The following is an 11822-nucleotide window of genomic DNA, read 5'->3' as shown; positions in this document are numbered from 1 at the left end:
ATTATGGACTTAATATTGTCTTTTAATTCATCCCTAAATACGCACAATATTAAAATGCTATATTGTCTAATAATTATACCAGCTGCCAAACTGGTTGGACGTTTATTGTCTTACATCTGGGACTTTCAGTGCGGAACGGTCTTCACACCGAATTAACAAATGCATTTTGTGAAATGTGTTTTAATTTTTTTAACGCACGGGCACTGCATGGGTGGCACGTGTTGACGACAGCCACGAAGGACACAAACGACAAAATGCAATTTTTTTTTACAGGTGAAACACCAGTTTGGTGACCTCGTGTGGACAATCAAGCACGACCAACTTTAAACAGTTTTAAATAAGAAATACGCATGGACGCGTGAATCATGATATACTTGCAACGTTAAAACAAATAAAAGGACGACACGTCGTGATATTAATTGATAAGGGTAACCGAATTCATTCAACAAACGCTGCGCGTTCCGCGTTCCGCGCAAAAACCCACCCCCTATATCCACGCGCTAAAGGCGCCAAACGGCAAACGGACGTTCAAAGCAGCCAATCGGACGCAGAGTCGGCCGCCCGGGTCCACGAACGACTCCGACTTCGGCCAATCGGAGAGGGGGGCGTTCTCGGACGTCACTTCCGGAAGGCGGTATAAACTTGAGGCCTGCGCATGTGAGCGGCAGCAGTGATAGTCGGAGCCCAAGGAAAACACCGCTGAAAAAGGTACGATCGGGTTCTCGCTCGAGTTTGGTTTGTTTCATGAATTTTTTTTGTTATTAGTTATACGTGCGTTTGAATTATTTTACGTTTGTCTGCGAAATAAAATGCGAGGTTTCCGACCGCTTTTCACCCCGCGCTGTTTAGCATTAGCCGATGCTAACCGTGCGTTAGCGGTGCGCGTCGCTGCGGCCTCTGGCATCGTGGTTTTCACTTTTTAAAGTTGCCTTTTTTTATTTAAACCGGTACCGACTCTCGACAGTCTGCTGCCTCGACCCGAGCGAAACCGCGGCCGCGGACGGGCCTTGCTCCTCGGCCGGTCCGAGTTTGAATGGGCTGCCGCCGGGGCTCCATTGTTCCGTATCACGGCCTAGTTTTCCGAACGGGGGCTTATTCGCCCCGCCGAGGCCCTGTGTAGCATAAAGTAACCCGTCCTGGTGGAATAGAATTGAAATTCTATTTGGTTTCTGTCCTTTTTTTTTTATAAAATTTTATTTAATTTTTTTGTAATCTTTTGTAAATTCAAGCCGGGCGAGTTATTCGGGTTTCTGGCCCAGGTTCGAATCGTGGCAGCATACGGGCGAGACGACGGTCTTGGTAACGTTGCGCCGTTCTTCAGCAGAATGGCCGAGAACGACGTCGACAACGAGCTGCTGGACTACGAGGACGACGACGAACCGCAGGCGCCCCCGGAGAGCGCAGCCCCGGCCGGGAAGAAGGAGGTGAAGGGCTCCTACGTCTCTATCCACAGCTCCGGCTTCCGCGACTTCCTGCTCAAGCCAGAGCTCCTCCGTGCCATCGTCGACTGCGGCTTCGAACATCCGTCTGAAGGTAGCCCCGAGCATGGAGGATGACCGGTGGACAGATGTCCGCGCGGCTGTTGCTGACCGTGTCTGTCTGTGTTGCAGTCCAGCACGAGTGCATCCCCCAGGCCATCCTTGGCATGGACATTCTGTGCCAGGCGAAGTCCGGCATGGGCAAGACGGCGGTGTTTGTTCTTGCCACCCTGCAGCAGATCGAGCCTGTTGATGGGCAGGTGAGGTTCTCGTGTTACTGTTCAGTCAGTCTGGGGCTCCAGGTCATTAAAAACCCGGAAAAGTCTCATGGAGTTTGGAAAGATTTTTTCTTTTTCTCCCAAGGCCTTTCAGAGTCCAAATCTGACGTAAATGTAGGTCTATTTACGATGTAAATTGATTTATATCAGGTCCTCATGACCGTCGCATCACCTGTGTGGAACCACACCTATTCGCAGTATGAGTCATTAATTTTGGGCGTGAACGCACTGCAGGGTTTCTGCGGATCCTTTAGTCTTAAATTTGACTTTCAAGAAAGTCCTGAAATGACTAGTAATCCAGTCGCTGCGCTCTTCCGGGTTTACCACCTTTCCGACCGGCTCTGCTCCTCCCGTAGCCGTTTGGGCCGTGACGTGGTGGCTTACAGAGTACGCACGCACAGGCAAGTAATTCTGATTTGGGCACTGACACCGGGGGTGTCCTAGCTGGTCTGGTGCCCTGTGCAAAGTCATTGTGGGTTTTTTTTTTTTTTTTTTTTTTTTTTTTTTTTTTTGCCCCCCAAATTCAAATCTTGAAGCTAGACACGTTACCCTTAAAAAAAATAATAAAAAATGTAAAATTCACAAATAAATTTATATAGTTTAGGGTGGGTTTTTTATATAGCAATAAAAATGATGCTCTATTGCACAGCCTTGTATGAATTTATATTGAAGTACATAGATCATGATTGTTTGCCTCATTCTTTACGAAAAATGTCTGAACCTTGTCTGATGGAGCCCTGATGTTTGCAGGTATCGGTGTTGGTGATGTGCCACACGCGTGAACTGGCCTTCCAGATCAGCAAGGAGTACGAGCGCTTCTGCAAGTACATGCCCACGGTCAAGGTGTCCGTCTTTTTCGGTGGCCTGGCCATCAAGAACGACGAGGAGGTGTTGAAAAAGAACTGCCCTCACATTGTGGTGGGCACGCCTGGCAGAATCCTGGCCCTCATCCGCAACAAGACTCTCAGCCTCAAGAACGTCAAGCATTTTGTCCTGGACGAGTGTGACAAGATGCTGGAGGCACTGGGTAAGGGCACGTTCCATTCAGTGGTGACAGGGACTGGCCCCCTGGGGACCCGATGGTAGATCTATAGAAGAACCACGTGTGCTTTTTTTTGGTTCCTCTTGTCTGTAGACATGCGCCGTGACGTCCAGGACATCTTCAGACTCACGCCCCATGAGAAACAGTGCATGATGTTCAGCGCCACGCTCAGCAAGGAGATCAGGCCCGTGTGCCGCAAGTTCATGCAGGATGTGAGTACTTTGCACTGGTTGGCTATGTGGTTTCACTTCAGAAAACGTGACGTTTCTATTAAATGTCTTTTTTTTTTTTTTTAGCCCATGGAGGTGTTTGTCGACGATGAGACAAAGCTGACACTACATGGCCTGCAGCAGTATTACTGTAAGCTGAAGGACAGCGAGAAGAACCGCAAGCTCTTCGACCTCCTGGACGTGCTGGAGTTCAACCAGGTACAGCATGGCTATCTTTTGACGAGTACCATAAAAGAAAAATCTAGTCAGGATGCAGAGTTGGATTGGGAAACGGGCTTTTAGGAACGGTGCAGGTTCCCTTTCTTTCCCTGGAAGGTGTTGGAACTTCCAATTAATTTGCTCTGCTCTTCGTTTGTCCCTGGCAGGTCGTGATCTTCGTCAAGTCTGTTCCGCGGTGCGTTGCTCTGTCGCAACTGTTGGTGGAGCAGAACTTCCCAGCTATTGCCATCCACAGAGGCATGGCACAGGAGGAGAGGTGGGTCCGGCATTTTGAATCTTGTATTTGTGCCACGGCCCCAGGCCCTCCATGTGCTGGTGTCTGTTGAAGTGACAATCGATTTAATTTTTTTTTTTTTTTTTTGTAATTCCCTCCCCTCCAGGCTCTCTCGGTACCAGCAGTTTAAAGACTTCCAGCGCCGAATTTTGGTTGCCACCAACCTGTTTGGCAGGGGGATGGACATTGAGCGCGTCAACATCGTCTTCAACTATGACATGCCAGAAGACTCGGACACTTACCTGCACAGGGTGGGTTTCCCCAAAATGAACAAAACGGAATGTGGACTGGCGTTTTACGACTCGGTCAAACCCCGGTTTTCTGGGACGGGCGGGTCCGCGAAGCCAGGGCTGCATGGTTCTGGCCCAAGTTTACCCCTGTAAATGCAGCGTCCTCAGTTCAGTGATTTTTGTTCTGTACTCAGTTACTGCCTTGTCCTCATTGGTTGTCGTGTGTGACAGGTGGCACGCGCTGGCAGGTTTGGGACGAAGGGTCTGGCCGTCACGTTTGTGTCCGACGAGGCGGACGCCAAGATCCTGAATGATGTGCAGGACCGGTTTGAGGTCAACGTGGCTGAGCTCCCAGAAGAAATTGACATCTCCACCTACAGTAAGCATCTTTTTGAGTGCTCTTGATTTAGAAAAAAAATCTAGATTTTGTGTATTTAGCACGTATTAATGCATATCTTATTTATTTCCTTTCCAGTTGAACAGTCCAGATGAAAGGTGCCGTTGGCATGTAATGTTGCCATGTCCTGTTGTTTTCTGTGGACTGGACTTTTTTTTTTTTTTTTTTTTTTTTTTTTTTTTCTTCCTCTTCCCCCTCCTCCTCCTGCACTCCTTGTTCCTGTCAACGTTCAAACAAGAAAGCATTTTATTTTATTGTACCCCCAGCGGGAGTTTTTATTTTTATCCTGTGTAATTGTGGACGCCCATCACTTTTGAGGATTAAAACTTTTTATACAATGTGAGGTTCCTTGTGGTGCTTGTGTTTTTAAATATAAACATCTGTGACCAAACGTTCTGTTACTGCGTCTCTTTCTTATGCGAATGTCCAGGTGGGACCTACTCCTGTACATTATGCTTTTATCATTTACTAGCAGAATTCAGATCTGTGCTAAGGTTCTTTTTACAGATTGAGTAACATTAGAACCACAAATTAGCACTTTAAAAAAAAAATGCTGTACTTCAGGGCCATAATCAAGACTCTGCATCACTGGGCTCATCACAAGTGTGAGCAGAACAAAACTGATCTCTTGTTTTTGTGACAAACGCGCAAATTTATTTTTCTTGTACCCCACAATTTACCTGATTGGTGGAGATGTACAGATTTTGCCCTTATTTTAAATGGTTACACTCTGCTACTATATTTTTAAAGAAGTTACTTTTTTAAAATTGAACTCATTTAGGAACACTGCTGCAGTACTTCACTTATTTACGGCTACACATCTGTAGAGAAGAGAAACTGTCGTTGGCCACAAGGGTGCGATATATCTATATTTGTTTTGTCCTGACTTGCCAAGGTGTCGCTGAGCAAGGCACCGTCCCCACGCACTTCTCCCCAGGCGCCCACCTAAGGTGATGGTTAGAGGGCAAATGTCACCGTGTATCGTGCTGCGGTTTTTCCACAATGACGATCGCTTTCTGTTTTCAGGATGAGTGTTTATTCAGTTCCTAAAAGGCTGAATACTGTCAGTACCTCAGAGCATAAGCATTACAGTACTTTTCATAAATAGAAGCAAGAAAAGTAGTTTTCAAACTCTTCTCAATAAAAAGGATACATTATACTTTGGTAAATGAGTTGTGTACAACATGTATAAGGTGCAGATGGTGAAATGGAGGGAGGAAAATGAAAAATCTTTTAATCACAGAAAATTCTACATAATGGTGTTTTTATAAATTGTCTAAATTCAAACACAAAAAGCAAATGGTTTCTTGCAAGAACGCAAATACAAATGTAAAAAAAAAAATTTAATTTGTAGCTGCCAATCAAAATGATACAAAAAAGGCACACATTCCAAACGACCCACATCAGTGCAAAGTACACGTACAAATCACGCGCACGTATCAGAAGCGTACAAGAAAAATATCAAAATGAAATCATCGGCAAATGTCTTGTCTTGTGGAAAACGTGGAAAAAAATGTGCTTCGGAGGGAAGCGGGCCTTTTCCACTTGTCACTCGAGAGCAGGAGCTTTACACAGAGCCCGTGGAGTGGACGCGTCACAGGCCGGAGAAAGCGGGGGAAGCCCCACCGTTAACCTGTCCAGAGTACATATTCACAGCAGTCGCCTCACACGTTGTAACTAGGTACACATATGCGTGGCACGCCATGGATTATTATAAGATAATATTAGGCTTATGTGTCGTAAGTTCATTTTAGTTCGAATAAAATCTCATATTGTAGCTACATAGCCTGACCTTCTTGAGATGGGTGTCGTTTGTCCAGCAGGTTTGACTAAGTATGTTTAAATTAGGCACATTACAGCTCGCGCTATATTGATATTTGACTAAGAGCACTGAGGACATTCAGCAGAGGGGGAGGACAACTGCAACGTGTCTCAGGGCATGGCTCCGTTTAGTCATCTGGCATCTGAGCTAAATGGAGACCGGCACTATCTATACTCACTGCAACAACACATAAATCTCCAAGTCCGACCGGCCACGCAGGCTTCCGAACTTCGGCTCTTCGTACGTCTGAGACCACGCAGGCCGTGCTAAATGGTGCATACGAAGAAAAAAAAAAACGGAATAATTACGCCGTTTTCGGCATACGGGGCATTCGGTCTGGTCGAATCTGGCAATGGACTCGTCCAGGTTTGTCAGTCGCTGGTGTTCTGCAGCCCTTTAGACCTCTTATGGTTCAGGTTTGGGAAGTCCAGAAGTCACGTAGTCCTCGTCTTCATCCAGTTAAAACCTTTGGCCAAAACCGCTGCCGGTTTTCTGTCGAGGGATAAATGCAGGTGGTGGAAACCGTCCTTGGACTTCGCTTGAGAAATGTCGCCTCGTAGATGTTCTAGGTGTAAGACTAATATTGAAAAAGGGCGTGGCCGGAGCGGCTGGCCTCGGGCCCGTCCGGTCTAGTCGGCGAACTTGTGCGTGTCACCGTAGAGCCAGCGCTGCGGCGGGAGCAGGGCCTCGTTCAGGTGGCTGCAGTCGTGGCTGCACTTGCACGACTGGACGACCATGACGGCTCGCTCGACCCGCCGGCCGACGGGACACAGGAAGGGCGTGGCCAGGGTCCGGGTGCGCTGCGGCGTGCAGCAGCGGCCGTCCGAACACGCGCCGCAGTAGTTTGGCCGGTAGGGGCGGGCGCTGCGGCAGCCGGCGTAGGACAGATGCACAGGCCCCGGGGACTTCTGCATGCGAGTGCACTTCCTCCCTTTCTGTGGAGACACAGGGACGGGGACAAATAAAGAAATGCGCTTATGAGAAAGGAAGGCGCAGTTAGACACCATGACGTCACCACTGCATTCCTCCATTATCCTAACGAACGTTGGCTCGTCGGGGAGCCGTCGGGGGCTCAGGGACACTAACGGCAGTATTCTGACGGCGTGCTCAGACGGGACGCGAGTCGGACCGGCGCCTGGACAGGCTGGACAGCAGCGAGACGCAGTTATTAGACTGAGCTCCCACTCCGGAGCGGCTGGGAAAGGGGTGGGAGTCAGGCCGGGGAGAGAGAGGAATGCTGGGAGGGGGGCGGGGGAGGGTTATATTTAAATGGCATCAACAGGTCTGTGAGGGACAGCGTTCCCGTGTCCTTGTTGCAGGCACAACCGGGAAAGGGCTTGTTATTTTTTTAAGTTGTGCTTAAACAATATTCCTTGACATAAGAATTGGTATAATTAGAGATGAATAAACGTTCCTTTACCTTCGGAGGGACCTTCAGAGAAGTGCAGGGCCGGACGTTGCAGAGCCTGGTCTCCTTCTGGAGTTTGCACTGGGCGTTGCCATTGGTGATGCGGGAAGACACACCCATCCCACAGCTGCTGGAGCACTGGGACCAATCTGTGGTCTGGACCACACATTTACTCTGAGGAGGGTTCCACACTGGGAAAGAAAGTCGTAAAACGTCACGAAAGACCTTCATCTCGCTGATTGATTGATTGATTGATAAGACCCTTCACTACTGTTGCAACAAACCATATCAAAAGTGCCGGACGGAAGCTGCTGCTTCCTTCTCACCTTCCAGCCGCTTGCTTCCTCGGCCCTTCTGGTGATCCTCCACCAGGTTGTTGGCCAGCGTACGGTCCAGTTTATTGGGGTGTGGGGAGAGTCCGGGTCTGGGTGGCAGCGGCAGTGCCCCCCTGTGGCAGTCCACGCTGAAGCAGCACTGGCCAGGCACCCTGACGAGGCGTGGGTGGGGGCACTCAGGGGACGCGAGGGGCAGGCGGGCGGTGCAGAGGGGCGCGCAGCCCACCGCGCCGTCGATGCAGGTGCACTGGTGCTTACAGCCGGCGCGGAAGGCCTCGCCGTTCTGGTAGATCCGGCCGCTGTACTCGCAGCTACGACCTTCCACTTTGGCTAAAGACAAGGAACAACTTCAGAACTGAGGACGTTCTGATGAAGAAGTGAAGTGGTTGTCATTGTGATACACTGCAGCACAGCACACGGTGACACAACCAAATGTGTCCTCTGCTTTTAACCATCACCCTGAGTGAGCAGTGGGCGGCCATGACAGGCGCCCGGGGAGCAGTGTGTGGGGACGGTGCTTTTTGCTTAGTGCCTTGGCGGATCGGGATTCGAACCGGCAACCTTCTGATTACGGGGGCGCTTCCTTAACCGCTAGGCCTCCACTGCTCAGCTCATGCCGTTTATCAGACGTCTTTATCCACAGCGACTTACAATCATGGCTGGACAAAACAGTGGTTTCATCTTAACGATTGAACTAGAGGTTGGTGTTATGATGCCTCGATTCATTGAATTTTCATTCATCTATTTTTGGTTCGATTTACAGTTGCGTTTACAGCATTTATTGCCCTTATTCAGAGCGGCTTCCAGTCAGTGGTGACGGGGACGGTCCCCCCCTCAGGGTTGCGTGTCTTGCTCAGGGACACGATGGTAGTAATTGGGTCTGGTCGTGAGTGTGTTACAAACCAGGCTTTGATCTGATTCTCTATTCTTTCCACATTAATTGACTAATATTGCAATTTATACATTCTCACATATCTAAATGGAGATTTAGTAACATTCCTGTATGTTTGCTGCTCTTAAACTTAAAATTACGAAAAAAAAAAAAAAAAAAAATTACTAAATAAAATTCAATAAAACAAAAGACAAGGTCACTAAGAAGGTCGCTGCTCTGAGAGCAACTGTAAGAATTTAACAATTGGTGTAAACTTGGGGTCTCGGGCACAGAAAGTGTTTTATGAAGCACTACTTACACGTATATGTCAGTCATTCAAATCGGGGTAGAACTAGTGCCCTGGGTTCAACGGAGGACAGATGAAGACGTTAAATTGGTGACGAAAAGCAGATTTGGGGACAGTGCAGTCGTCCTGAACCTTGCCATTGTTTCTTTGTAAATTTACGAGACACGCAGGCCAACACCTGAACTGCTGCTCAGACGGCTCCTCGCAACTCGGGGCGTCTCGGATGCCTCGGGATCGAATTTCGGACATCACACGAGCCCGCCGTCGCAATCTCAGGTATGCCGGTGGTGCGAACTTTCCAGGGTCCTTCTGTTACAGCAGCTGCCTGCTCTTAGCCTAACCCTCCCCGGACGGACCCTCCAGAGGTAAGAGGTCGCCATCCGGGGTCACGGGTTAACGAAAGGCCAAAGGAAGCGAATGCAGGGACCAGACACCCAATACGCCCAGGGACACAGGGGGGACCTCTATTCTCGGAGGCATCCAGGGAATCCGCCGTTACGTTCCCTGCCGCGTCCCTGACCTTCCTTCTCCAGGGCCACAAGGGTGGTGTAAAGTAAAAAGCCACGTGCGGCAGTGGTGGTCTAGCGGTTAAGGAAGCGGCCCCGTAATCAGAAGGTTGCCGGTTCGAGTCCCGGTCCGTCAAGGTGCCACACACTGCGCCGTCCCCACATGACAGGCGTCCCCAGGTGCCTGTCATGGCTGCCCACTGCTCACTCAGGGTGATGGGTTAAATGCAGCGGACAAATTTCACTGTGTGCACCGTGTGCTGTGCATCACTTCACTTTACATATGGCCCTCACCTCGGCAGACGCCCCAGGTGCTCGCCACATCGTTGCCATAGTTGCACCGCAGGCCCTTGTGCCGGTCACACGGCAGGGCGGGGCTGCAGTCCTGGTTGAGCTGAGCGGCGCACACCTTGCAGCAGCCACAGCCGTCGGCCACCAGGCTCACCCCCGGCGGGCACACGGGCCTCCGCGCTGGGCACTGGCACGCGGCCGGGCACCTGGCGCCAACCTGGAAGAGCGAAATCCCGTTATGCAGGAGGAGGTGCCCCACCTTCTGCCCACTCCTGGTCGAAGTCACCGGAGCAGACACGTGCATGCAAGGCACGAAGCTCGGACAGATACAGTCTCAGATTTCTTTCAGTCCCAGTTTAAGACAGACACGTCGGTCCCTCTAAGCTCAGTTAAATTCTCTCTTCTGTGAAGCATGCAGCAAGGAACAATTTAGTAAAAAAAAAAAAACTCACCAAGCACACACATGTCGTTGTCAAACAGGCCAGGTATAACAAAGTATTCATGGCTACTTTACTTTAAAATCCTTTTTTTGTGAAAAGGGTGGAATAGTCCAAGGTAGAACCGCATACGAATGTCAGTCACGCCGAAAAGCAACCTAACGCGTGTAAATAACAATAAAAGAGGAAAAAGAACAATAATAAAACTAAATAAAAAAAAAATAAAAGCACGTTCGTCGAGCTGGCGCGGCCGCGTCTGTCCACCTTGCAGACGCTGCAGCTGACATTTATACCGACCTCGTGCGCCCCGCCGGCGCCCCGCCCACCGCCATGTGTGCAGCCAATTAGCGGCCGGGCGCGGCGCCGGGGCATTCCGAAGGGGCGGGGTTTAGGCTGCGGCTCGGGGATGAATGCCGTCATTCATAAAAGCCGCCGAATTACCCGGCATTCCGCGGAGGCCCGCACTGTACCGTTTGTTCTTTTTGGGGTTCCGCGCTTTCATGTCGCGGCCCTGCGAACACCTACATAAATACGCTCGGCGGGATATTTCCACGCTCCGCCTCCAATGGTGCCAACGCACGTGGTGTGGTGCCACACACACACACCGTTGTTCCAAAATATTAGGCCCTGGATACAGTGACGTTTTTAATCTTAAACCATTAAAGCAACATCAGTCCTAATCGCACACTAATTCTCCATCCACATAACATAATTATGGTGGAAATAAAACAAACGAAACAAAAGAGAGACCATTTCAAATGTGATGCTTCAATGGAATATTGTTAAAGGGTGTGTACACTTATGCAAACAGTTTACTGAAGGATTAAAAAAAAAAAAGAATTCTTGTTCCGATGGACCAGGCTTGGACGCCAAGCTCTGTGGGGGCGAAGGTGCTACAACACGAATGGAACGGCAATAAATAAATAAAAAAATAAAAGTGTAGTGATTGTCACAGCAGCACAGCACACGGTGCACACAGTGAAATTTGTCCTCTGCATTTAACCCATCACCCTTGGTGAGCAGCAGGTAGCCATGACAGGCGCCCGGGGAGCAGTGTGTGGGGACGGTGCTTTGCTCAGTGGCACCTCAGCGGATCGGGATTCGAACCGGCAACCTTCTGATTACGGGGCAGCTTCCTTAACCGCTAGGCCACCACTGCGTCTGGCGATGGTACGGGTGCAGGAAAGAAGAAAAGGAGGAGAGTGTGAGACCTGTGAGGAAGGGACAGAGGAGAGTAGGGGTCCAAGGAGAGGAAAAACACAGGCGGAGGGGGAGAGCGTCGGTACTCCACAAGTTATTTTTATCCGAGAACAGGAACTCCCGTATTGATTTCCCGCGCTGAGGCGGCTGGTCTGCAGAGACGGAGACCTGGGTGCGGCTGTGGGGGATTGTAGGGCCAGGAACACACACGCACGCACACGCACACACACACATGCGCCACCCTGGTGTGAAAGTGACAGGGCAGTGGCGCTGGAACCTGGATCTGTCACCTCCCTGGAAACCCTTGTTCCCCCATCAAGACCCCACAAACATTCCAAAAATCCTCCTCATTTCCTGCATGCGGCCTAGAGGGGCTCGGGTGCGCAGTCTGAGGACAGTGCGCCACCTGCTGGTAGGGTGTGAGGTCGCGCAGGTTTCCTCTGAATGACGTTTTTCTTCCAGTTTCATTGATCCAGAGAGACTTTGTCGTTCTGAAG

General features: G+C 49.9%; 2 protein-coding genes across 3 annotated transcripts; one reads left to right on the top strand and one right to left on the bottom strand.

The window, feature by feature from the left end:
- Positions 1–606: 606 nt before the first annotated feature.
- LOC114785761 (ATP-dependent RNA helicase DDX39A) lies at positions 607–4539 on the top strand. 2 transcript variants are annotated; one of them, XM_028972334.1, is made up of 10 exons: positions 607–708; positions 1325–1533; positions 1611–1738; positions 2507–2783; positions 2892–3010; positions 3095–3226; positions 3394–3503; positions 3628–3772; positions 3983–4130; positions 4227–4539. In XM_028972334.1, the coding sequence occupies exons 2-10, from the start codon at positions 1326–1328 to the stop codon at positions 4241–4243; spliced, it is 1284 nt and encodes a 427-aa protein (XP_028828167.1). In that variant the 5' UTR covers positions 607–708; position 1325; the 3' UTR covers positions 4244–4539. The 2 variants fall into 2 exon arrangements, with proteins under 2 accessions (XP_028828167.1, XP_028828168.1); XM_028972335.1 differs by having other exon boundaries at positions 635–708; positions 1322–1533.
- Positions 4540–5478: 939 nt separating this feature from the next.
- On the bottom strand, positions 5479–10361 carry LOC114785793 (protein CYR61-like). Its single transcript, XM_028972406.1, has 5 exons — positions 10141–10361; positions 9692–9905; positions 7705–8043; positions 7391–7569; positions 5479–6905 (listed from the first exon to the last, which is right to left on the bottom strand). Exons 1-5 carry the CDS (start codon positions 10189–10191, stop codon positions 6600–6602), a joined length of 1089 nt encoding a protein of 362 aa, XP_028828239.1. The 5' UTR covers positions 10192–10361; the 3' UTR covers positions 5479–6599.
- Between the last annotated feature and the right edge of the window lie 1461 nt (positions 10362–11822).

The sequence above is a fragment of the Denticeps clupeoides genome, chromosome 3 (assembly GCF_900700375.1).
Source record: "Denticeps clupeoides chromosome 3, fDenClu1.1, whole genome shotgun sequence".
In the NCBI taxonomy this organism is placed as follows: domain Eukaryota; kingdom Metazoa; phylum Chordata; class Actinopteri; order Clupeiformes; family Denticipitidae; genus Denticeps; species Denticeps clupeoides.
The sequence above is the reverse complement of the archived record's forward strand: the minus strand, read 5'-3'. Positions and strand labels throughout refer to the sequence as shown.